This window comes from Lacerta agilis, chromosome 13, assembly GCF_009819535.1.
Source record: "Lacerta agilis isolate rLacAgi1 chromosome 13, rLacAgi1.pri, whole genome shotgun sequence".
In the NCBI taxonomy this organism is placed as follows: Eukaryota; Metazoa; Chordata; class Lepidosauria; order Squamata; family Lacertidae; genus Lacerta; species Lacerta agilis.
In genome coordinates, this window is record NC_046324.1 from 13,925,933 (window position 1) to 13,953,214 (window position 27,282).

Below are 27,282 nucleotides of genomic sequence, written 5' to 3' on the forward strand. Positions count from 1 at the left end.
AGCGGGCAGAATTCTTTTGAACTTCTTGACTGTAGGAAAAACAACCTCCTTACTGTCCTTGGAGGAAAGGTCTATGCATGATAATACATTTCTGGAGCCGTTTAAAGCACTAAAACTGTTTCCGCCCCTCCTTTGATGCAGTGTGGTGTTCGTGAGCACATGCGGTGATCTTGAGGTCTTCCCCTGGTCCCCACCAACGCTCTGTGCTCACCACTCACTGCTCCCTTGGTCATGAGATGGGGAAGGTGGCTACCTTTTCATCCCTTGAAAAGGAGTAGTAGTAGTTGTTGTCATCAATAATAATATAACGCCCATCTGACTAGGTTGCCCTAGCCACTACGGATTGTTGTTGTTGTTGTTGTTCAGTCGTGTCCGACTCTTCGTGACCCCATGGACCAGAGCACGCCAGGCACCAGTCGCTTCGAGAACACTGTCCAACCATCTCATCCTCTGTCGTCCCCTTCTCCTTGTGCCCTCCATCTTTCCCAACATCAGGGTCTTTTCCAGGGAGTCTTCTCTTCTCATGAGGTGGCCAAAGTACTGGAGTCTCGACTTCAGGATCTGTCCTTCCAGTGAGCACTCAGGGCTGATTTCTCTAAGAATGGATAGGTTTGATCTTCTTGCAGTCCATGGGACTCTCAAGAGTCTCCTCCAGCACCATAATTCAAAAGCATCAATTCTTCGGCGATCAGCCTTCTTTATGGTCCAGCTCTCACTTCCATACATTACTACTGGGAAAACCATAGCTTTAACTATACGGACCTTTGTCGGCAAGGTGATGTCTCTGCTTTTTAAGATGCTGTCTAGGTTTGTCATTGCTTTCCTCCCAAGAAGCAGGCGTCTTTTAATTTCGTGACTGCTGTCACCATCTGCAGTGCTGGAGGAGACTCTTGAGAGTCCTATGGACAGCAAGAAGATCAAACCTATCCATTCTCAAAGAAATCAGCCCTGAGTGCTCACTAGAAGGACAGATCCTGAAGTTGAGGCTCCAGTACTTTGGCCACCTCATGAGAAGAGAAGACTCCCTAGAAAAGACCCTGATGTTGGGAAAGATGGAGGGCACAAGGAGAAGGGGACGACAGAGGATGAGATGGTTGGACAGTGTTCTCGAAGCTACTAACATGAGTTTGGCCAAACTGTGAGAGGCAGTGAAGGATAGGCATGCCTGGCGTGCTCTGGTCCATGGGGTCACGAAGAGTCGGACACGACTGAACAACAACAACAACAACAACAAGCAGGAGATAATCAGACATAGAGAGCTGAAGGAGGAAGTTGGAAGCATGCCACTCTTTCCTACTTCCTGTTCTGGCTCTATGTGCTTTTCAAGGCTCAGCTTCATTCTCCCTTGGGAAATCAAGAATGTGTGCATGTTTTATCTCTCTCTCTGGATGGGGCTAAACTGGGGGCAATGGGAGAAAAATGTCCAGAGGAGAACCCCATGGCATTTTCTCAAAAATCGAAATGTGCTCACGGACCTAAAAAGTTTGGTACCCCCCTGCTTTAAAGCTTCTGGGATCCCCTGCATGCCCTACAATGCCAGTATTTTCATTGCCTTCTATAAAGAAGGTAAATAATTTTCCCTTTCCTCTACGACTTTATTGGATAGGGACAATAAAGAAATGACATTTGGCAAAGCATTTAGGGTACACCGAGGCTGCAATCCTAAACACACTTAGTAAGGAGTGAGCCCCGTGGAACACAGTAGGATTTACTTCTGAGTAAACATGCAAAGGAATGTGCTGTATATATGATTCTGTGCATATGATTAAAGGCAGAAAAGTAGGGGGATTAGTGAGGCGGCTTGAGTTTATAGTAAGTAGATGACAGGAGTAAACAGTAGTTTGCATCAACGAAATCAAAAGCTTTATGGCATACTTTAATTATGAGACTCCAGAGCGAATTCATATGTGTGTATTTTAAAATATATTTTCGGGATGTGGCTTATATAAACTAATTGCGTGGGATATATTCTTCTGAAACTGTGTAGAAATGATTGTTTATGTAGAAGTGAGTTCAGGATTTGGGGTGTCTTCAACCAGTGCTTTTTCCTGGGGGTTCTCCAGGGCACACAGCACCAACACCTTTTTTTCCTAGGAGAAAAGCACTGACTTCATCTATCGCCTCGCCACTGCACAATGTTGCTATGTTGTAGGGACGAGTGAATCAGTCACAACCATTCTGCAAAGTAGACTATATTAGTAGCCTTTTCCAGACAGTGCAGGGTCCAGCCTGAACCCCAACCTGCAATATAGAATCCACTTAACAGTTCAAAAATAAAATATATTATGTTGTTGTCTTTTGCCTTTTCTTTCTAAGGTGACTCCTGTTCATTTTGTTAGAAAGCAGGCTATGGAGGCACATGATGCAGGAACCTTGTTGAAGGAAAGCAGGCCTGGCTCTGGTCTGGGCCCTGGAAGTGAAACTCCCTGGGAACTCTGCCCCCTTGAGTTCCACAGAAGAAATGCAGGATGGGAATCGAATCAATCCTAATTTCAAGTTATTAATTATGTGTGCATACATTAAAGCAGGCAAGGCCAAACTTGGCCCTCCAGATGTTTTGGGACGACAACTCCCATCATCCCTAGCTAACAGGACCAGTGGTCAGGGATGATGGGAATTGTAGTCCCAAAACATCTGGAGGGCCAAGTTTGGCCATGCTTGCATTAAAGGATTCATACCCTGCAAGTAGATAAATAGGTACTGCTCCAGCAGGAAGGTAAACAGCGTTTCCATGTGCTGCTCTGGTTCACCAGAAGCGGCTTAGTCATGCTGGCCACATGACCCGGAAGCTGTATGCCAGCTCCCTCGGCCAGTAACGCGAGATGAGCGCCGCAACCCCAGAGTCGGACATGATTGGACCTAATGGTCAGGGGTCCCTTTTCCTTTACGCTGTCTTTATAGTATTAAAAACACCACTTGGAGAAGCTCACAGTTTTACTGTTCTGTATAACAACATAATGCATAGGAGAGGGAAGGCTGGTTCTGTTGGGAAACCAGTGGGACAGTGATTTGCTCAAGGCCACCCCGATGAGCTTCCTGTCCGAGCAACCGTCTGAAACTCTGATCTAAACTGATCTGGTTCCAATGCTTTCAGAAGGAGACGGGGAATCTGGGACTCTCCAGAGGCTGTTGGACTCCAACGCCCATCATCCTTGGCCATCAGCCATGCTGGGTTGGGGCTGATGGGAGTTGTAGCCCAGCAGCAAGTTGAGGGCCACAAGTTTTTCACTGGTCGCTCTATCCTGATCAGCGCAGCTCTTCTCCTTTGCCCCTTTGCCCTGGATAATACCACTTCTTTCTGCTTTGTTTGTTCCACCTTCCTTTTCCTTAAATGCAGCTTTGGATTTTGATGGGTTTTCCTGCACACCCCAAACACCACTTCATCAGCGTTTGTGTACACTATAATTATGCAGGTTTCCCCAGGGAACATAACCACAAGTACCTATCGCTATCACTAATCAAAACATTCAGGTAGGTGGCAATTATCCCTGGGAAAAGAACAGTAAACCCAGGAAGGTTAAATTTAGAGGATGTTTCTAACCACTTCAGAAGATGCCGGATAAAACTGGCAACTTTCCTGTCAACTGCTGGGCACTTGCTGAGCTGTTGGAACAGTGTATGTTGCCTGCCCTGCCCTGCCCTCTCCATGCTGACCTGTTGCCCTCAGGTGTGGAGGGTAGGGGCAGAGGACGAATTTGCATTTCACTTTGTATTTTAACCAACTGCACATTTTCTAAAGCACGCGAGCTAGTGCAACAGTTATCCTTTGAAATTTGCACTTCTCTGAATTTTGTAATGCAGTTCTCAAGCGAAATGTGTATACTAGGGGGAAATGTGCATGGAAAAATGCATTCTATTAGGGTGGTTTGCGTGTGCGCAAAAATGTGTATATTAAGCAAAATTGCAGAGAACTGCTCCGTATAATGCAGGGATCAGGCCTTTAGTGTTCCAGCACCTGTCCTCTGGAATACTGTCAGAAAAGTGATTGTTTGATCAGACTCGATTTTCTTTCTATTGCCTGTTGAAGACCTTCCTTTTAAAAGCAAAACAAAACCGAAGCCTTTAAACTGGAGATGGTTATTCCAAACCATCTATGTATTGGATTCATTTCTATGGTTTTTATATATGTTTGATGTGCAAATTTCTCCCAGTCTACGCATTTTTGTGTGCCATTCTGCCTAATATACACACATTTGCAAAGTACCGTATTTTTCCGTATATATATAAGATGCCCCCTATTTTGTTTTGGGAGACTCAGAATTAAGAAAATGGGGGGGGGGGGGAGATGGCCCCGTGTATAAGACGCCCCCTAATTTTTGACATTATTTTAAAGGGGGGAAAACCTAGTCTTATACACGGAAAAATACGGTATATCTCCCCTAATATTTATATTCTCCTTAACATGTATTATACTCTATACACTAATATACGCCTTATTAAGTGTGTATCACCTTTGCATTTGCACATCACATGACTTGGATGGAGAACTGCACTGCAAAATCTGGAGGTGCCTGGTGTGGTGTAGTGGTTAAGAGCGGTAGACTCGTAATCTGGTGAACCGGGTTCGCGTCTCCACTCCTCCACATGCAGCTGCTGGGTGACCTTGGGCTACTCACACTTCTTTGAAGTCTCTCAGCCCCACTCACCTCACAGAGTGTTTGTTGTGGGGGAGGAAGGGAAAGCAGAATGTTAGCCGCTTTGAGACTCCTTCGGGTAGTGATAAAGCGGGATATCAAATCCAAACTCTTCTTCTAAAGAAGGGTGTATTTTGGTTCACATAGCGTTTCAGAAAGCACAAATTAGATAGATTCATATTCGGACCGAATCATATTTCTCCCCCATCCCCAAAGGAGTCTGTTTTGTGCTTTGTATTAGCTGCCACTTACATATGTATTTATTTTCTTGTTTTCATTTTTAATCACATGACGGGTTTTCTTTTGGCCTGTGGCTAAGAGAAAAGGACCCAACCCTTTTAATACAATCTTGCTTCACATCTGCCTCTTTCAAAGAGGAGTCATGAGTGCCGAAGGGAGGAGAGCTTCTAAATGGGGTGTGATGACACATAGCTCTACTTCTCCTTTACATCTGTAGGTGTGGCATGGGATGTGCTGGACCGTTTTCTTGTTTTGGTAATGGACTGGACGAGAGCCAACAAACTGAAGCTCAACCCAGATAAGACGGAGGCACTGTTAGTAGGGGCTTCGTTAGACCAGATAGGTGGGAGGTGGCCTGCTCTTGATTGGTTTACAGTACACCCCCTCTAAAGGAGCAAGTACATAGCTTGGGGTTATTTCTGGATCCCTTGTTGCCCCTTGAGGATCAGGTGACCTCGGTGGCATGGAGTGCCTTCCATCAGCTTCAGTTGGTGGCCCAGCTGTGGACAGGGATAGCCTAACTTCTGTCGCTGTGGTAACCTCTAGGTTAGATTACTGCAATGTGACGTACGTGTGGCTGCCACTGAAGACGGTTTGGAAACTTCAGCTGCTACAGAATTTAGCGGACAGGTTGCTCACTGGGGCAAGATGGTTTGAGCATATAACTCCAATCCCGGCTTGACCGCACTGGCTGCCAATAAGTTTTCAATACAAAGTGCTGCTTTTGACATTTGTTGTTGTTGTTCAGTCATTCAGTCGTGTCCGACACTTCGTGACCCCATGGACCAGAGCACGCCAGGCACGCCTATCCTCCACTGCCTCTCGCAGTTTGGCCAAACTTATGTTAGTAGCTTCGAGAACACTGTCCAACCATCTCATCCTCTGTCGTCCCCTTCTCCTTGTGCCCTCCATCTTTCCCAACATCAGGGTCTTTTCTAGGGAGTCTTCTCTTCTCATGAGGTGGCCAAAGTACTGGAGCCTCAACTTCAGGATCTGTCCACAGAAATGGAAATAAGTATACAAGCTTTGGAAGCCATCCTAAGGCAGAAGGAAATCTTTTATGTTTATGGGTTTTTTTTTAAAAAAAATTATATATGTTGAAAGGTGCCCAGAGTGGCTGGGGAAGCCCAGTCATATGGGCGGGGTATAAATAAATAACAAATTGTGGAATAGGACGTCCCTATTTTCATCGGAGAAATGTTCCAGGGTATGGAAGGGTTAAGAGCTCACCTTGGCCAAGCAGCCACCTCTCCTGGGAAGCGACGCATTTGATCCGAACTGATTTCAGGCGCGGATTTCAACAGACAGGGCCTGCTGCTCACTCCGCTGAGCGGAGTCGGGATGGGGGGGCCTCGGGCGTTTACCCCAGCAGCCCTGCCCCGGGGGCAACCGATCTCCGCCCTCCTACAGGCCGTGCGTAAAAAACCTCTCCAGCAGGGCCAGCTCCGCCTCCGTTTCCTGCGCTCTGCTTTGCGCGCGCAAGAGCCGGCCGGCCGGCCAGCCAGCCCACCCCTAGGCCGGGCAGGCAGGCGGCCGATCCGAAGCAGCAACGGCGGAGGCGCGAGCAGGAGCGAGTGCAGAAGGAGGAGCCGCGCAAGGAGCCGGTTTGAAGTTCGCTCCTTCGCCGCCAGCCGGGCGCGCCGCGCCACATTGGCCCTCTCCGTTCATTTGCATTGACGCCAGTAAAGGCTGGAGGTCAGCGCTGGCGGGGGCTTTTATTGGCTGCGACGCGGCGGAGCCTGCCGGGGCTGTCAAACTCCCGGGCAGATCTTCTTCTTTTTTTCCTCTTCCTTTCTCCCCCCCCACTCTTTCCTCCCTCCTTTTCTTCTCCTTTTTTTGGGGGGGGGGAGGTGTTGGGTTCTTACGGGAGGGTGGGTGCTGAAAAGGGGGAGATCGTGCACGCCGGGAAGCCTCGTTCGCTACTGGGGAGGAGAAGGCGAGGCGAGTGCGCGGCTGGGCTGCGGAATCGGCGGCAGCTGCAAAGATTTCGCCGGGAGCGCCGCCGAGAGAAGCAGCAACAGAAGAAGAAAAAGAAGAGGAGGCGACCAGCCCCCACGCGCCTGGGATTTTTAAAATATATATTAGAAAAATAATCCCCTCCGCTTCCCCCCCTGTCTCGCCATTTTAATTCATTCCACGCAGATCGGAACTCCCCGCTCTCCTTTTCTGCTTTCATTTTTCACTCCTCTTTTTTTTTTAAGGGGGGCGCGCGCTCCGTTTTGGCGCAGAATAAAAGCCACATTTCAAAAAACACAACCAAAATGGAAACGGAGGAGGAGACGTCGGCTACTACCGGCTGGAGAATCTCGGGGTTTTTTCCTTCCTTGTGAAAAACTTAAACCTTCTCTGTGTTTGTTACAATTGCTGCTGCTCTTCTGGGGGAAGGGAAGAGAAGAGGAAGACGGAGAAATCCTCGCTCCTCTCCTGGGCTTGACCCTGCTCCTGCTCCGCCCCCCCCCCCGCGCCGTCTCCCAAGGGTGCAGTTATTAAGATGCTCTCCATTTCTACGGGTCTTCTTTTGCACCGGCGCTCGTGCCTTGGGTTGGTGCGCTCCGTTTGCAAGCTTCCCTCTCCCCTATATTTGGGGTGTGTGCTCTTGGGATTAAAGGGGTTTCTCGGTGCCCCTTGAATGGAAGGCCGTTGCTGGGTTGAAAGAAGCGCCTTCTTTTTTAACCCTAACCTTCCAGAAAGAAGAGTTTGTCCGGAAAAGAAGCCCTTTTCGAAGAAGAGAGAGGAAGTAACGTGTGAATGTCCGTAACGCGTTTCCAGGTTTTCAAGCGCAGCTGTTGCGAAAGAGGTGCTGGAGGAAGAGGAGGGGGAGGCGTTTGGCTAGGAATATGAATTTGATGGGCGCTTCATGAAGTTCCCACGATAACACCAAAGGGGGCTTTATTCGCCCCCACCCCCTGTCCAGGAAGCCCCACTTGGGAACTGATTTATTTTAATCTTTTGGGTGGAAGGCAGTATCCGACCCACTTGTGGGGGGCTTGGAGGTGGAAGGGTAGGGCTGGGGGGGGGAAGGCCCCCACCTACTTTGATGTAATTTGCAATACACTAGGAATACAAAGGTGGAGGGAAATACTTTTTGGGGGGTGCTAAGGACGGGGACGAGAATTAGTACATTCTGGCATGGATCTGGCTTCTAATTAAACTGAGAAGACTGAGGAGGGGGGGCTGGGGATTTCCCCTAATTTTCTTTCTCTCTGCCCCCCCTCTTTCAATTGACTTTTGTGGTGGTGGGGGGTTGTCAGTTAAACGCTGCTCCCTCCAACCCTACTCTTTAACCCAACTTTCTGAGATTGAGATCATCAAGACAATCAGTTTTGTAGGGTCAAAAGGAAGAAGGGGGAGAAAGCCCCTCCGCGCCCCCCACCTCAATTTCTCAGCCGCCACCAACCATGCGCCTTTGGATTTGGGGTTTCTGCCTAAGGAACAGCTGACGATGTGGAGTGAAGCCGTGGATCAGGAGCCAGATACAAACTATTAAGAGAAAGGAGACACCAAGGAGCTAGTTTTCCCAAGAGGAAAAGAGGAAGGGGGGGGGGGGAGAAAAAAAGAGAGACGAGGTCATCTTGAGCACTAGCGGCTTGAAACCGCCACCATGGGCTGCGCTCCCAGCATCCACATCTCAGACAGCAGGGTGGTTTATCACAGTAACAAAGAGACGGAGGACTCGAACTCGTCGCAGCAGCAGCAACAGCAACAACAACAACAGCAAGGCAACCCTGTCTCTGGATTATTCATTAAATCTTCCAACACCTCCACGTACAAGTTGAGGACTAATCCTTCCAAGAAAGACAAGCAGGACAACATGGAGGGGGAGTCTCGGACGAGCAGATCCAGTGTTAAGGTAATGGAAAAAAGTCGAGTCGTTTGGTTGAAGGGGGACGCCTTGCGGGATCCTGTCCTTTTCTCTTATTGATAGATATATCAAGCAGGATATTTGCCCCTGTCTGCTTAGGTTGGTTGGGGACCTGTTTATCTGAAAGTGGCCACTTCAGCAGAGTTATTTATCTCTCCCACCCCCCACCCCCATTTAATCCTTTTGCAAACAGAATTAAGTTTTATGTCCTGGTGCAGAAATTCTATACATATATATGCCAATTTCATATTTTTTAACTTTCTTGGGCCTGTGTGTGTCTAGTAGTGTAGAAGTGATACTGTCCTGTACAATGTCACAGTAGCAAAGCTGTTATTCTTTCACCCCTGCCTCCCCCTGGCCCCTTTTAAGTTACCAAGTTTTTGTGGATATAAGCAAAATTTGTTTTAACCTCCCCCACCTGAAACATAATGGATTAGAACTGTTGACTTAAGACACTGATTTTTTTCACACGCAAACGAACACAGAGGACGCTGGCCTTCTGAACTTTTGCAAGGATTTGTGAGCGTTCGTGTGCAGACTAGGAACAAAATTCACCAAGATTAAGGTGGTCAGAAGGGGAAACATGTAAAACCCAGTTGGATTTTTTTTTTTTGCAATAAATGTGTGGTTGCCTATTGTAAGATGTTCCAGGTGAATTCACTGTGTAGAATTTACAATCAAGTTTGTTTAGGATTAGGGTAATCAAAACCACAAAGGTCATCCCACAAGAACCGAAAGACAAAAAGGCAATAGGAATATTGACTCAACTAAGAAAATAAATATTTTTAAGGATCAAAATAGACATACTAATGCCTGCCCTGTTCAAGGTTTACAGCCCAGTTAAACTGCTATGCTCAAAATAATAAAATGAATTATACTATAGCTTGAAATATTGATTTCAGTGAATACTCGATTTCAGTGAAACTTCATTATTCACTTTTTAAAAGCTTATTTAATATATACCGTACCTCACCTTTTCGCCAAAGTGCTCAGGGTTGCGTATATAGCTCCATCCCATTTTTATACCTGCAACAGCCCTGACAGGTAGATCAGGTAAAGAAACTGGCCTTAACTCAGGCCTAAGGGAAACGGTGATCTAAACTAAGCAGATATTTGAACTTGGTTGTATTTGGTCTAAACTGAGCAGTCTGGGTGCTGCACTGACCCGGATTTAATGTGTGGATGAAGATGCAAACCGTCTTAATTTCAAGTGCTTCAAGCAGTTGACTGAGGTCTAGGTGGTTTGTTTGTCAGGCAGTTCTGTAGGGACCATTTGCTGTCAACATCCCCTTGTGTGTTTTCATACTTTAGGGTATTCTGTTGCAATGATCAGTTGCAATAAAACAAACAAGAGCTAGAGATGTCCATGAAATTACGTACTGATTTTAATTCTAGGTGTGCTTACTAGGAAGGGAGGAAGAAGGTGGTAAGCTTAGATTATGAAACCTAAATGCAGTGCTTTTTTCTATTAAAAAATGTTTAGGGGTACTCTCATTTCCCTACTCATATTGAAAGACTGCCCCTCAATGAGGCCAAACTTAGATTCACAAAATGTTTAGGGGTGTGCGTACCCCTGCGTCCCCCCCCCTGGGAAAAAAAGCACTGCCTAAATGTAATGCCTGTTGTTTTTCCCATATAGGACGAGCCAGGTGGGTGGTTTTATGTTGAGCAAAGTGTGTGTGTGTGTGTGTGTGTGTGTGTGTGATGGCTAAAATCCTCACGCCCAGCTCCTCTCCTGCAGTGTTCAAAATTTCCCAGGCACCAGGTGCATTTTGCTACTGGTGTGGTGTGGGCCCAATTGCGACTACGTGGAGATTTCTGGGTGCTTGGGTGCCAACTTGAATAATACATTGGGGGGGGGTCCCTAGGTAAGCCCCACCATCCATAATCAATCACAAGACACCATTTAAATGACAGTGTTCGTCAACTTTTTGGGTGGCAGCTCCCTCAAATATTTTATTGGGGGACGACAACTAAAGGACCTAGGCCCCGAGGAGTTGGCTCCTATGGCGACCACAGTTTAAAAACCTCTGCCTTTCGATTCCCACTGTGTGTTTCTCTCCCTCTTGCATACCGGGCCCAGTGAATTGTTGGCCACAGCAGTGTTGTTGAGATCATAGAATTGTAGCCTTGGAAGGGACATCTAGTCATCTAGTCCAGGCATGTCCAACAGGTAGATCGTGATCTACCAGTAGATCACTGGACGTATGTGGTAGATCACTGGCAGATCATTGGCCCCCCCCAAAGAAGCTGAACAACAGTGGCTCCCCTAAAGAAAGCTCAATGTTTTACCTCCTTCCTGAAAAAAAAACCTCAACAACTTTGACCCAAACCCCACAAAAATGGGCCTTCATCCTTCCTAAAGAAAAGCTAAACAACTTTGACCTGAACCCAAAAAAGGGGGTAGATCACTGAGTAGATTGCAGCCTCTTGGGAGTTGGCCACCCCTGATTCTATTCCAATCCCCTGGCGAGTAGACATTCTGTTGCGGCTCTCGCAACCTAGATTTAAGGTGCTATTTGGCACCTAGCATGCGCACAAAAGCGCATACCAAGAACAAACTTAGTTGGTCTCTAAGGTGCTACTGGAAGGAATTTTTATTTTATTTTTTATTTTGTTTTCTCTATGCCAATGAGGTTGATCAGAACTTTAGCCTAAGATTCATGTGTTGCAAACTTTGATCTTGGCATGTGAAAGGGTCAATTTTTTTTTTTCTTATTCATTTGTTTATTGAGGGGGGGGAATAGTTCTCGGGCTTCTTGTGAGATCGCTAAGGATTTGTGTGGCATCTTTTAACATTTTTGCTTTTCATGGATGGTCACTGAGTGATCTCGAGAAACTCTTAACGGAGAAGTAATATAGTTGTGTGTAGGTGACTTCTGAAATGTATTTTTGTCTCAGTTTTACTCGCTTTTTCTATAAGCCTTCAAATCTATGAAGAAAGAAGAAAAGACAGCAAATATTGATATATATCAGACATACAGTTGAGTGAGGTATGGATGGGGTGGGTTATTATATTATAAATTATATTATAAATATTATAAATATTGCATAAAACATCTTTATCTCTTGTACCTATTTCCAAGTTGAATGGTGAAATTGCAACCACTGGTAAATGAAATCAGATTAGGTATACGACCCCAAAACTCTGAAATGTGTGTTTAATTCCCACCCCCCATCTCTCTTATACAGTATAGGATTGAGGATTTAACCATTTTAAAGATTACAAAGATCACCAGGGCAGATGCGCACCACACATTTAAAACATATCAATCCACAGCAAATAGCTTTCCCAGTATCACGGGAAATGTAGTTTGCTATCTCACTGGGAATTGTAGTTCATTGAAACTATAGTCTCCATGATTCTTTGGGTGGGTGGGGGCAGTCATGTGCTTTAAATGTGTAGTGTGGATTTGCCGAGACTGTATTGGGATCTTGCAGTAAAAAGTAGAAGGGGCTCTCTGGTTGATTTCAGTCTGAATTCAAGATACCACTTCTGGATGGATTTAAGGCAGAGATAGGGAACCTGGTCAGGGATGATAGGAGATGTAGTTCACCAGTGATGGCAGGTTCGATCCCCAAATGGGACAACTGCATACTCCTGTACTACAGGGGGTTGGACCAGATGATCCACTCTACAATTTTATGATTCTATGACTACTATATTTACGTGAATCTGATGCGCCGTCAAATCTAATGCGCACCCTAATTTTCGCAACGTGATTTTGCCAAAAAAAGGTGCGCATTACATTCAAGTATATATGGTATGTCTATATCTATATCTGCTGCCTGATGAATTGGGAGCACCTTTTAAATAAGATGGGTTAATTGATTAAACCTTGAATCTCCAGAGATGATACCTCATGTCGGTTCTTTGATGAGAACAAGCAAGGCTAACATACTCTACTCCTTTCCTCTCCTCTCTTTAAACAGAATTGGTTTTACTCGTGAGCTAAATAGGAGAGTGTGGGCTTTATTTATTTATGAATGCTGCATAAAACGAGTTTGCTCTTTATTCTGTGCTGCGTTCATTTTGTGCTCCTTTTCGCTGCAGTTGACATATAACGCACACAACGGTGTCTAACTTGACTGCGTGCATCAGCGAGAGGATTTGCAGCCGCATCTCCTGCTGTTTGCCATGTCACTGACAGCTGAAAAGTAAAAAAGAACAAAGGGTCTTGTGGCACCTTTAAGATGGGACAAATTTATTACGGCATGAGCTTTCGTGCAGAACAAGCACAATGATTTGGTTTTAAAACCTGGCAGAACCCGTGCAATAACTTGAGCCATAAAAATAGAAGGAGTGCATAAATAACATATGTGAGCCAGGGATTGTGATTTATTCTGTATCTATTAATTTGATGTGTCTGTTGTCAGATAATCCATCCCAGACCAGATGGGAGGGTGACTGTGCTTTTTAAAATGCACATTGTCATTGTAATCCGAATGCTGTTGCATGCAACTTCATAACCTTTATTTTATTTTTTAAAAGCTCATAATATTAATACTCTAATAGTAAGGCCAATTATTATTATTATTATTTCGCCGTGAACAGTCGGGAAACAAAATGTCAAGCGTGGGGTCAGGAAGGCGTCCGCTCTGTCTGAGGCCGGCCTGTGGAAGGCCCTCCCCGTCATGACCATATAGAACAGGGGTCGGCAAACTTACCTGGCCTCGGGCCAGTTCCTCCAGCGCCGATCGTGTGGCGGGCCGGAGGGCGGGGGAGCGCGTGCCCACACGCTATTTCCGGCGCACTTTCGGGTCAACGGAGCGCTGGAAATAGCTTGTGCCATAGCTGTCAACCCTCCCTACTGTTCCCCACTGCTATATACATAGCTGTCAACCTCCCCTGCTGTTTCCCAATGCTATAATAAGGGAATTTCCCACAAAAAAGGAAAGGTTGACAGCTATGAAGGCTTGTGCGCATGCGCAAGCATTTCCGGCGCACTTGTGGGTTGGCGGAGCACCGGAAATAGTTTGTGCGCATGCACACGGGCCTCTGCAGACCCGGAGGTGCGCCGGAAATGACGCTTGTGCATGCGCATCAGTCAAGTTGCTACTTTAATACACAGAAAAAAGTGGGTCTGCAGAGTCTCAAGCTGCTGCTTTCCCCCCTTTCACCTGCTACCTGACTCTTCCAACTTGCCGCGTCAAGGGCTGAACCTGGGACCTTGTGCATATATAAAGCAGGCACTCTGCCACTTCGACAGCCTTCCTGCTGCAGTCATCTGTGCTCTTGACACATGCTGAAATCCAAATGGCACACATTAGACCGCCAGGTGTGTAAATGTCTTTGGGACTGTCGTTCTTGGCATCGTGAAAACCAGGTTAGACTGGATCAACGTGATCTGGCTTTCCAGTCAAATATATATTTCCCCCCACAAAGTGCAGTCTTATTTTACCTTTGCGCTGGCTATAAAGATTGAATTTAATCATTACTGCATTTCTATCCCACATTTTAGTGACACTGGTGGCGCTTTGGTCTAAACCACAGAGCCTAGGGCTTGCCGATCAGAAGGTCGGCGGTTCGAATCCCTGTGACGGGGTGAGCTCCTGTTGCTCGGTCCCTGCTCCTGCCCACCAAGCAGTTCGAAAGCACGTCAAAGTGCAAGTAGATAAATAGGTACCACTCTGGCGGGAAGGTAAATGGCCTTTCCGTGAGCTGCTCTGGTTCGCCAGAAGCGGTTTAGTCATGCTGGCCGCATGACCTGGAAGCTGTCTGCGGACAAACGCCGGCTCCCTCGACCAATAAAGCGAGATGAGCGCCACAACCTCAGAGTCGTCCACGACTGGACCTAATGGTCCAGGATAATTTTACCTTTACCTATCCATTATCATTTTACTCCTCGTTTCTCTCTCTCCTCGTTTCATCCCCACATCAAGCCTGTGAAGTAGGTTAGGCTGAGAGGCAGCGATTGGTCCAAAGTCACCCTGTGAGCTTCATGGCCAAGTGGGGGATTTGGTTTCCTAGTCCAACACTCCTGCCACTGGCTCTCTAGTGTGGTAAAACCAAAAGAACAGCTATCTAGCAAAGATGCGAGGAAGCTGCTTTCAGATTACCTTCTTTTGTGAGCATTCGTTCTGATTTGTTTGCAGGGAGGTGTATGACCCCCACCCTTTACGTTGCATTTCCCCTGTCACTTCCTTGTTCTCAAGCAGTCCAATTTCTCCCCTTTTTTGGGGTGGGGGTGGGGGAACAGATCTGCCGTGCAAAAGTTCCGAACCAACTTTAATGGTGGAACCTGAGTTTACCAGCTTGTGATGAAATCCTCCACTCTTGTCTACAAATGGTTGTGGGTCAGGCTTCCTCGCTGGTCTGTGCAAGCAGGCCGCTTCCTATCCCTGTTGTCGGAAATCCCATAAATTAAATCATGCATTCTGCAATGTGGTTGATAGCGGTGCTCCAGGTGGGATGTCCGTATGCAGTCTTCATAAATTTGGCTCATTACCAGTGCGAATGGGATGCTGCACCCCTACTTACCCCCAATGTTATTTTAATTCGAAATGTGGGATTTTGGCCATGGTGGGCACAGAGTTAATTACCTGGGCATGACAGCAAAGTGGCAAAAATGAGTGGCAGAATCGCTAATAAAATAAATCCCAGTGTCTCCAGAATTGCAGGTGTAAAGGTGATGCATGGAGAGGATTGGTGTAAACTGCGCTTGTCCTTATATAGGGCCAATGAAAAGTGTGCAAACTTTGCTGAGATTCAGTGTTAGACTCTAAGATCCCTTTAAACCCTGTGTTCATCTAGCTCTGCCTCCTGACTAGAACATACTTGGTGACTGTTCAGCCTCTGTTTAAAAACCTTCGGCGGCCATCTGCTCTTTCGCTGAACTGCTCATACTAGTATCAGAAAGTTCCTCTTAATGCTTAGCTGAAATTCCTTCCTTGTTGACCGAAATGCTGGGACTGTGCTGTGGCTGGGATGAATGTGAACTGCAGGTCAAAGTATCTAAAGGTCGCCAGGTCAGCGTCAGCTGATATAAGCAGTCCATAGCAAGGATATGAACCAGGGCCAATTTTTGCCAACCTGTTGCCTTCCAGATGTATTTTGGACTGGCTGGGGCTGATGGGAGTTGTAGTCCAGTAACATCTGGAAGGCAAAGCCTGGTTTGCAGCATTCAGATTAAACACACACACACACACACACACACACACACACACACACAATGTATACCACTATTATTTGAAAAATGGATCAAACAGGCAGTGTTCAAAACTCCCATTGTTCTAGGCACATTTTGCGGCAGGGAATTTCATTAGCACGAGCCATTTCTGATTTCTGGGCGCAGTACTGCGCCTAAGATTTCAGATTAAAGCTGCAGAGTGGAAGGAAAGCAGGACCTTTTTTCTGCCTCCCTGCTTCCAGGTGGTGCTGTGGCTTAAACCACTGTGCCTAGGACTTGCTGATCAGAAGGTCGGCAGTTCGAATCCCTGCGACGGGGTGAGCTCCTGTTGCTCATTCCCAGCTCCTGCCCACCTAGCAGTTCAAAAGCAGGTCAAAGTGCAAGTAGATAAATAGGTACCGCTCTGGCGGGAAGGTAAACGGCGTTTCCGTGCGCTGCTCTGGTTCGCCAGAACCGGCTTAGTCATGCTGGCCGCATGACCCAGAAGCTGTATGCTGGCTCCCTCGGCCAGTAATGCGAGATGAGCGCCGCAACCCCAGAATCGAACACGACTGGATGGTCAGGGATCCCTTTACCTTTACCTACTTCCAGCTACTCTCTGAAGACTGGAGAAGAGATCCTCTTTAGAATATCAGGGGGTGGACAGGGGTAGCACTATGAAAAAATGAACATAATATTTTAGCTATAGTTCATTCATTTTCAGCTTTGTATTCTTGTTATTAAATAAAAGCGCCTAGACATTCCCTTGTTGCGCCTATAACCTAGGTTTAAGGTGCCATTTAGCTCCTAGCTTTCATAGCTCAGTTTCTAACACTGCAAACAGGTGGTTCTGGCGATGGGTAGAACCTCTATATTCCGTCCTTGGAACTGAGGAGGTCCTTCCTTTGAAACACTCAGCAGACCCTATAAACAATGGCTGGGCTCTGCCTGCACAGCTGCTTCTGAATACCAGTTGCCGGAAACCACAGGAGAGTTGCTCTTGTGTTCGAATCCTGCTTGCAGGCTTCCCACAGACCTCTGTGTTGGCCACTGTGTGAACAGCATGGTGGGCTAGAGGGGCCACTGGCCTGATCCAAAAGTGGCTCTCCTTAAGTTCACTTTGGGGCAGGAGAATCTATGACACACTCGACTCTTTTCTATTTCCACACCAGCTACCCTCCCTTTTCTTGACTGTGGTTGTTTTGTCCTTGCAGCCGATGTCATTGCTCTGAACCCTTCTCAGCCTTTCCCTCCCATTTCCATTGACGTCAATCATCTTGCACAAAGATTTGGCTTCCCACAATGAGACATTCTAAATTTTCTCCAATGCTCCTGCTGCCTGTCTCTAAGGCCAAAATGTTTTGCCACGAGAGATGACGGCTTTTTTATTGCATTTTTGGTTGACCATAGTACAGAGAGAGTCTCCCGCCACCACATATTGACCTGAAGTAAACATTTTTATTTTATTTTAAATTTAACTGAAGAAGTACGCGAAGCTATAAGGCAGAGATGTTGCTTTAGACGAGGTGCTGCATTCAGATAACACTTCATCACATGTCCCTGACTTTTCCTTACTTGATAATTTCCATATTACATGTGATTTTTCCTGTGATATAAAATCCTCATCTGGAAATCTAGCACTCATTTCCACGTTGACTGCTTCTGGGGAAAATCCATTTACAACCATCTTTAACCTGGGAAATAGTGAGGATTTTGTGCTGTGATTTCCCCGTGGTTTTCGTGGATCGTGCCATGTGATGAAATCTGGGGTGATATTCCTCATTGGTTTCATTTATGAATTGCTTCCCATGAAACGTCCCAAAGTAATCGACAATAAAACAATTAAAAGCATGCACGTTTCAAATCTGATCAAGATGTAGGCCACAAGACTACACAGGTGTCACAGGAGCGCGCCGGTCAATAATCATGCAGTTCAAAGGTGGTTATTAGCAAAAACACGAGCTCCAAAGCAGAGGTCGGCAACCTAAGGCCCTTGGGCCAGTTCCGGGCCATAAGCTTCCTGGAACCGGCCCATGCCCGTTCCGTGGATCGGCTTGGGGATTCTATGCTCCCCCCCCAGCGCCATTTTTTTTCTCGCTGCAGGGAACGACTTCCGGGTTGGATGAGCGCCAGAAATAGCGTTTGCGCATGTGCGCAGGTGCTCCTCCATCCCAGAAGAGCACCAGAAATAGCTTGAACGCACGCATGGGCGCACATGCTCCAGCCCACCAAGAGATCTGCTGAGGAGTGGACTGGACCGGCCTCAAAAAATGTTGCCGACCCCTGCTCCAAAGACTCTGTTGAGTGTCAGGCCTAAGGAGCAGAGCAGATCATTCCCAGTGGTCTTCCTTCATTAACATCAGTTCCAGAGCCTGATAGTCCCACGTTCCCACAACTGTCTAAGTCCCCTTCTCTCCAGGGCTTTCCCCACACAATTGGAACCTGTGTGCAGCCAACCTCTCCTCCGCCCTCTTCATGCCTCTTCTAGTTTTGAAAGACCAGTGGTGAGAGGAGCTTGTCGTAGGAGGAGGGGGAGACACCCATGACTCTTCCTTAGCCTGACTCATCTCTGCCTCTTGACGCCCCTCCTCCTCCCATTCACCTGCTTCAGCTTCTGCATCTGATTCTGGACTTCTCTGTGCCACAGACTCTCCCCGCTCACTAAACCCTGTTACCTCTTCTTCCCAGTTTTCTGCCTCTGAGCCTTCTTCCTTTGGTAGTTCCCCAGCTGGTTCCTCCCACAAATTCCTCTGAGTCCAAGCAGTCCATGACAAAAGGCTTGTTGAAGAAGGAAGGTTTTCAGCAGGTTCCAGAAAAGATGATAGTGATAGTGTTTTTCTGCCTTGTAATGAGAAGGTGTTTCAAAGCTTAGGGGCTGCCACACTAATGACCTCATTCCTACTTTTTACAGGAAAGATGTCTAGATGTGATGGTATGTTCTAGACACTCTCTCCTTCAGAGTGTAGTGATTGGATGGATATATGGGGTGTTATGATCGTTTAGATATTCTGGTCCAAGCCCTAAGAGGTTTTGTGCTTCAGTGCCTACATGTTGAATTTTTAGCCTGGTGGCTAATAATAATAATAATAATAATAATAATAATAATAATAATGATGATGTTTATACCCCACCCATCGGGCTAGGTTACCCTGGGCGGCTCCTAACAGAATATTAAAAACACAATAAAACATCAAACATTAAAAACTTCCCTAAACATGGCCACTTTCAGATGTCTTCTAAAAGTCAGGTAGTTGTTTATTTCCATGACATCTGATGGGAGGGGGTTCCACAGGGTGGGTGCCACTACTGAGAAGGCCCTCTGCCTGGTTCCCTGTAGCTTTGCTTCTCGCAGGGAGGGAACCACCAGAAGGCCCTCGGAGCTGGACCTCAGTGTCCAGGCTGAACGATGGGGGTGGAGACACCAACACTTTGAATTGGTCAGCACCAACACTTTGAATTGTGCTCAGAAACGTACCGGGAGCCAATGTAGTTCTTTCAGGACTGGTGTTATATGGTCTCGGTGGCCACTCCCAGTCACCAGTCTAGCTGCCACATTCTGGATTAGTTGCAGTTTCTGGGTCACCTTCAAAGGTAGCCCCACGCAGAGCGCACTGCGGTAGTCCAAGCAGGAGATAACTAGTGCATGCATCACTCTGGCAAGACAGCCATTGCAACATCTGGAGGGCCACCAGTTCCCCATCCCTGTAATAAAGAAGGGCTCCTCTTGAACCCATAGGACCCTTCCACTTCCATTAAACTTCTGTATCTGCAAGGAAATATGCATAAAATTACACTGCAAATGATGCGTAGTAAAAGCCTAACGTTGAGGTTGATGAAATTTATTCCTACCGGTCTTGGCTATTTGGACTTTCCTGTCTCCCTCTGTTTGGGAAAAGTGTTGTGGAATGGAACATTTCCCCACTACGGTCTTTTTATGTGGAAAATGTGCCACTTTTAGAAATGCGTTGTTTAATAAAGACATTAACATTATATTGAGCACAATATAATTCAAGTTGGGTAACTGGGATGAATGCGGCAGCGGCAAAATCTAAAAATCAACTTCGTAATTCGCTTTTTAACAAGTACGTATGTTTATGAGCCTGGCTCTTCAGGCTCACTGCGATGAAGTACGTTGTTTCTTCATTTCTCCTCTCCCCAAATCTAAAGGGTGGCTGAGGTTGTGTACACACAGCATTTTATTCTGGTCTGAATGGAGGCTGAGTACTTGAGAGTCTGTGAGCTGGGCTAGAACTGAGAGTGAGAGACTTGCTTGATTTCTGTTTCAATCCAAGGCTATGGCTGTGGGAGAGTCAAGACTTCTGGGGTGTTAATGCTGTGAGCCCTTCCATCATAGGCTCAGATTGTACAGTGGTACCTCGACTTACGAATTACTCAACATACGAATTTTTCGACTTACGAATGAAAAAGGTGCCCGCATGCCTACGAATTTTTCGACATCCGAAGGACATCCGTTGGCAGTTTTAGATGGGGTTTACTCGACTTATGAATTTTAGATGCGGTTTACTCGACTTACGAATTTTTCGTTTCCAATGCATTCCTATGGGGAAATCGCTTTTTTCGACTTACGAATTTTTCGACCTATGGATGTGCATTCGGAACGGATTAAATTCGTAAGTCGAGGTACCACTGTATATATGAGTAAATAAACCATATATCAGAAAGACAGTCTCCACTGTCTTAACAAATCAAACTCTGGGTAAAGTGTCTGGAACGCCTGGAATCTTGTACCGCTTGGAAATTGGGGTGGAATGCAATAATATTTAAGAGTGTTCCCATAAATCTGATTTCTAAGTAAAACAGGGATGAGGAGTGTGTGACCTTCCCGACCAGTGTTTCCCAAACTTGGGCCTCCACCTGTTTTTGGACTACTACTCCCATCATCCCTAGCTAGCAGGGTCAGCGGTCAGGGACGATGGGAATTGTAGTCCAAAAACAGGTGGAAACCCAAGTTTGGGAAACAGATGCTGCAGATGTTGCTGGACTCCAAGCAGATGGCATGAACTATGGTCAGGGATGATGGGAGCTGTAATTCAGCAACATCTGGTGGGCCACGGGTCCCTCATCCCTGAAATAAATTTTTGAATTAGTTTTGAGTAGAACATGTAAACCACAGGAAGTACACTTTGTTGCATTTTTTGGGTAATCACAAATGTCACTTCAACAATTTTAGGCTATTGAAACGGTTCCAGATGTCTATGCTGCGTGTTAAATGAACGTGCCATACTTTTTGTTTTGTTTTTTGTTATTAAAAGAATTTATTAGTTTTCCACATTAAACAACAATCACAATAAATCACACAGACACAATAAAAACACAACATATACAATAAAAAAACTGAAAATAAAAATAAACATTTAAAAGAAAGAAAACTTATACATACCTAAAACACGAACACTGGAACAATATATGCTTAATGTTTAAATCTAATTTCAAATCTTATATGGGGACTTCCCCCGTTCTCTCAACTGCGTTCAATACTAATTTACTTTAGTAACTTTGTAACTATTTCCCCATCATTCATCATTATTCTTATTACAATTTCAAATAACTAACTTACTTTTTGAAGTTTTGTTTGCTTCGTGTAAGTCTAATGCAATGAATCTGCCTTCCGTTGATTTAGGTCAGTGGAAAACTTTAAAGGATTGTTGCCAGAAAGCCCACATTACAGGGCAGAGGGTTGGTGGTGGATCGTTTTACGTTTGTTGTACCGAGTGCGATGGGATCACCGAATCACTACCCCATTCCAGAGAAAATGGGCGGTTTGGACTATCAAGTCAGCTGAGATAGCCTGCTCACACATGCCCTTTGAGCAATTTGTGATTAGGCCAGGATCATTTCATACAACTGAGAAGCAACTGAGAAACTATGCTACTAACTGCACTTTTACTTCTGTTGCATGCAGCGTTAAAATGTAAAATCAGCATGTTATGCTTCGTGCTCAGGGAAATATTATGATGGGAAAATATTCATTTTATGTGAAGCCTCAGGTCTGAAACCCCCTCCAAAAGGAAGTATTGTAGAAGAAGCCTAAGCACACTTTTAGAGACATAAGTCCCATTGAACTTAATGGGTCTTGCTTCTGAATAACCGTACAGTGGTACCTTGGTTCTCGAACGGCTTAGTTGTCGAACCAATTGGCTCCCGAATGCCGCAAACCCGGAAGTGAGTGTGCCAGTTTGTGAACTTTTTTTCTGGAAGCTGAACGTCCGACACGACTTCCGCTTGAGTGCAGGAAGCTCCTGCAGCCAATCGGAAGCCGCGCCTTGGTTTTCGAACGGTTTCGGGAGACGAACGGACTCCCGGAACATATTAAGCTTGAGAACCAAGGTACAACTGTATTGACTGACACTGCATGTCAGGCAATTCATTTCATGGCTCTAAACTAGTTAGTGATAGGGGAGAATTTCGACTCAGTTCACGTTTCAAGGTGAACCTGCCTAATTTGTACTTTCTGAAAGAATATGAGAAACACAGCCATCCTTCGCAATTTGTGCTTTTGTAATATATTTCTCCAGCCATGTAACATGCCCCAAATAGTACGAGGGTAAAATGTCCATAAAAAGTATATGTTGGAGAAAAGAATGTATAGCAAGCCCACAACTTATGCATATCGAAGTTGTGCACATTCGGGGGGGGGCGGCGAGGAGGAAGGTGGCGGGTGTCAGGGATAAAAAGATTTTGACAATCCCACCTGCTGTTGAACCCCAATGCATTTTGACTATATACGATTTTGGCTTTAGGCCCTATCCTCAGAAACGTAACCCCCACGTCAGTTGTGGGCTTATTGTACAAAAATGAATTGGAAAATAGGAAATTGCGGTGCAAAAAAAGGTGTATATTAGGAGCATTGAACTAAAATGATGTTGAATTTTACGAGGACTGTAAATTTGAAAATAAGGAGACATGACAAATCAAAATGCACAGAATCGCCCACCTCTAGCTCCAAACATAGAATTGTAATAAAATGATTATTACAGACCCTGAGATCAGCATCTGAGACCCTTCTTCGTGTGCCTTCTCCACAAGATGTCTGGAGGCTGGCAACATGAGAATGGGCCTTTTCTTTTCTTTTTTCAAAAATACATAATTATATGTGTACTGAATATTGTGAGACATAAATAAAAGAGAGAAAAAGAGATGCAGGGCCTTTTCTGTGGTGGCTCCCCATTTGTGGAATGCTAGCCCCAGGGAGGTTCGCCTCACACCTTTGTTACAGATCTTTAGGTGCCGGTCAAAAACATTCCTCTTCTCCCAGGCCATTGGCTAATTTTTTCCCTAGAGAGCCAATCTCAATGTTAGTGTCAGGATTGGGGGTGTGTGTAAGAGCCAGTGTGGTGTAGTGGTTAAGAGTGGTAGACTCATAATCTGGGGAACCGGGTTCGCGTCTCCGCTCCTCCACATGCAGCTGCTGGGTGACCTTGGGCTAGTCACACTTCTCTGAAGTCTCTCAGCCCCACTCACCTCACAGAGTGTTTTTTGTGGGGGAGGAAGGGAAAGGAGAATGTTAGCCGCTTTGAGACTCCTTCGGGTAGTGATAAACTGGGATATCAAATCCATACTCCTCCTCCTATTCTTCTTCTTCTTCTTCTTCTTAAACAATCTTTTAACTGTGTGTGTGTGTGATTCCTTGTTACTATTGTATGTATTTTTTGTGTTTTTATATTGTAAACTGCCTTGTGATCCTCTGATGGAGAGCAGCTTATAAATTTAATGAATGAATGAATAAAACGAATAAATGATGCAGGGATTGTTTGCACAGTCACTCGGGATTTTTCTTTTGAGCTTAGTAAAGCATACTTTTGAGCGTATCTGATTGGGCTAAACGTTTTGCTCCTATGAAACCACTTCTTCCCAAGTTCCTTTTAAATGCTTATTTCTTAAGCCTCATCTAAGCTGTAGTTATTTCGATGAAGCAATTGGCTGTACTTTGTCCTTAAAGAGCTAAGGGTACTTGTAACGAGTAAACACTAAAAGATTGAATCCATTTCCCTCAATACCCAACACAACCAAAAGGGCTGTTATCTTCCTTTCGCTTACACGTCCCAAATCCTGCCACTAACATTGAGATTGGCTCTCTAGGGGGGGGGGGGAACGAATAGCTGTGGAGAAGAAAAAACGTTATTGGGAAAATAAGTTTGTATTAGGTTTTCTGTCTTTTGTGGAATGAAAATATAATAGACAATCAGAATATTCGAAGATTATTTATACACACACACACACACACTGGTTTGGGCACCAGTGCTGCTTCTGTGTGTGAGTGTGTACAGAAACATATCATAGCAAGCTGTGATTTCTTCCCCACTCTCTCCAAAAGTAAGTTGTGTCGAAAATCTGTCAGTTATGACCGCGTGTTAAAGCTTCCTGAAGGTATTTCCTTCAGTTCTTGCAAGGCCCAAACTATCCATTAACTTTGTTGAACTTCTGCCAGAAAAGACTTCGCTCTGTGATATCTTCCCCCCCCTCTCTCTCTGTTTGTTTGTGTGATATGGTGTAATAAAACGTACTTGCTAAAGAATTGTTAAAAGCATCTTTGATTTGTTGCTTTTTTTGCAAAGGAAAACTAAGTCAAGCAAAAAACGCATTATTATTTAATTCAATATGGATTGATTCAGTTTTAATATTAAAGAACAGCTGCTCCTATCCTAATGAGTTTCCAGATGGTGGCAGTGCCTATAGAAATGTGGCTTTTAAATATGGATCTGGTCTTGTGGGTGGCTGGCTGCGAGTCTTACTGTCTTTTTTCCTTGTCACTGTGCTTAGGCTACTTTCCTTTCCTTTGGCAACGACTTCCTCCAGGATTGTTTAAAGGGAAGGGCCATAGTTCTGTGGTGGAGCACCTGCCTTGCATGCTTGTGGAGGTTCCCAGGTTCAATTATGGGTGTCTGCAGGCATGGCTTGGGAAAACTCTTGACCGAAACCCAACCTGAGCAGCTAGTCAGTGTGGACAATACTTAGCTAGATTCACCAATGGTAAGACTTGGTATAAGGCAACCCTGCCCCCCCCCCTCTGGGTGGCTCAACATATATAAAAGCATAATAAAATATTAAACACTAAAAAACTTCCCTATACCATGACGCCTTCAGATATCTTCTAAAAGGTTGTCTAGTTACTTATCTCCTTGGCTCGAGGGTCGCAAACTCCATCCCCTGCAACATTTCTCTAGTGAAAATAGGGATCTCTTAAGGCAGGCATAGGCAAACTCGGCCCTCCAGGTGTTTTGGGACTACAGCTCCCATCATCCCTGACCACTGGTCCTGTTAGCTAGGGATCATGGGAGTTGTAGTCCCAAAACATCTGGAGGGCCGAGTTTGCCTATGCCTGTCCTCAGGAAAGCGGGGACATCCTGGGATCAAATCAGAAACTGGGACGGCTTCTGTAAATCCAGGACTGTCCCTGGGAAATAGTGACACTTGGAGGGTCTGCATTCTTTGATTACTTCAAGGCAACAGACCTGGCGAATTTCAGACCGGCAGGCTGTACAGGCCTCCTGAACAGGTTGTTGCCTCAGCCACACTTCAAATGAAGAGAATGAGAAGTAAGCTGTTTTTTTTTTTTTTTTGCATTCCCTGATGCTCCTGTAACTAGAAGGAATGAATGGAGCTTTTATTCATTTTGCACATGAAAATACCCTCCCTTCACTATTGGGTCACTTATTTCCATGTGGGGAGAACCATATTGAAGGATGCATTCTGTTTGTCTTCTAACCCTACTTGAATTCAGTGGGGTTTCTGAGTAGACATGCCCTTAGTCTCAGTGCATGTAGGCAAGCTCTAACAATGAGCAAGTTATGTAAAAAAAAAAAGGTGCATCATAAAGGAATTTGCATATCTATTTATGTAGAGTGTGCACTCGCATTGTAGAGAACTAATGTGGAAAGCATTCATAGTAGGAGCCTGTGCCATGACCGGGGGGGGGGGGAGGTCAAATGGTTGGGCAAAGGGAAATCTGTCTGATAGTCCATTTTCAATGGGTTCCTCCCACATCCCTAAAAGCAGGCTAGGCTATTGGTCCGTCTATCCTTGTCCTATCTAATCTGATTGGCAGCACTTTTCCAGGGTGCTGCCCAGAGGTCTTTCATCGCCTGTCACCTGAATATCCTTCTCACTGCTGTTTTTTCCAGAAAAAGAGGTGCCAGAACTCACCCTTGTTCTCTTACAATGGCAACAGTGCTCACCTAAGAGGTGCCGGAACTGAGTTCCAGTGAGTTCCAGCTGAAAAAAGCCCTGGTTATTATATAGTTCATTATTTGCGTATTTTATTGTGCAAACTGCCCTGGAACCAATGCTGGTGATGGGTGGTATTTGTTTATGCTCTTTCTTTCTTTCTTTCTTTCTTTCTTTCTTTCTTTTACTTCTAGCCCGCCCTTCACCAAATATTCCCAGGGTGGGTTACAGAAATGTTGCCATTGAAATAAGTACAATTTACAGTAAATTCGTAAGATAAAACCACAAAGCCACCCACAGGCAGAAAGTAACAAAACAACAGCACAGAACGGCAGTGCAGGAGAAAGAGGAGGCATCCACTCAGCCAAAGCCCTGGGTAAAAAAGTGTGTTTTGACCAATTGTCAGAAAACATATAATGACCATGTAGGACACTTCCATAACCTGGAAACCACCACAGAGGAGATTCCATTTTGAAGAAAGAAAATGAAGACAGCAAGCTAATAATGGTTCTTCACTTTCCTTTGCTTGCATAGAGATAGAGATAGAGATAGAGATAGAGATAGAGATAGAGATAGAGATGATAGAGTGTCTTGTGTGCATCTCATTGTGTTAATTCTGAAATATGAATATTTTAAAATGGAGATGGCAGGGGTTGAATCTGGGAGCTGACTTTTGCTGCCACCATGCTGTGTGGCCCTTTCTGCCTGGACAGCTTTTTTGTGTGCACGTCTCCTTGATCACAACAAGGTAATGGGACGTGGGTGGCAATGTGGTCTAAACTGCTGAGCCTCTTGGGCTTGCCAGTCGGAAGGTCGGCGGTTCAAATCCCCAAGACAGAGTGAGCTCCCGTTGCTCTGTCCCCCAGCTCCTGCCAACCTAGCAGTTCGAAAGCATTCCAGTGCAAGTAGATAAATAGGTACCGCTGTGGCGGGAAGGTAAATGGTGTTTCCGTTCGCTCTGGTTTCCATCACAGTGTTCCGTTGTGCCAGAAGCGGTTCAGTCTTGCTGGCCACATGTCCCGCAAAGCTGTCTGTGGACAAACGGCGGCTCCCTCGGCCTGAAAACAAGATGATCACCGCAACCCCATAGTCGCCTTTGACTGGACGTATCCGTCCAGGGTTCCTTTACCTTTTTACCTTTACCTGACCACAACACTCCAATGTAGGTGTGGAAACTCTGCATAACTGGAAGGAGTGTCCTGGTGAAACCAGCAGTAGTCATTTGCTGTGTGGGTTGGGGAGGTGGCGTGTT

The 27,282-nt window shown here is 45.6% G+C and overlaps 1 protein-coding gene across 3 annotated transcripts in view; it reads left to right on the top strand.

The window, feature by feature from the left end:
- PDE8A (phosphodiesterase 8A) overlaps window positions 1-27,282 on the top strand; it is a 165,522-nt gene that overhangs the window by 17,295 nt on the left and 120,945 nt on the right. The window contains exon 1 of one of the 3 annotated variants that reach the window (XM_033166622.1): window positions 8,225-8,724. The exons of 1 other annotated variant lie outside the window; for it this stretch is intronic. In XM_033166622.1, coding sequence (XP_033022513.1) covers window positions 8,476-8,724 — 249 coding nt within the window. In that variant the 5' untranslated portion in view covers window positions 8,225-8,475. Of the gene's footprint in view, window positions 1-8,224; window positions 8,725-27,282 lie in introns of those variants that run through there. One more of the 3 variants, XM_033166620.1, reaches the window with a different exon arrangement.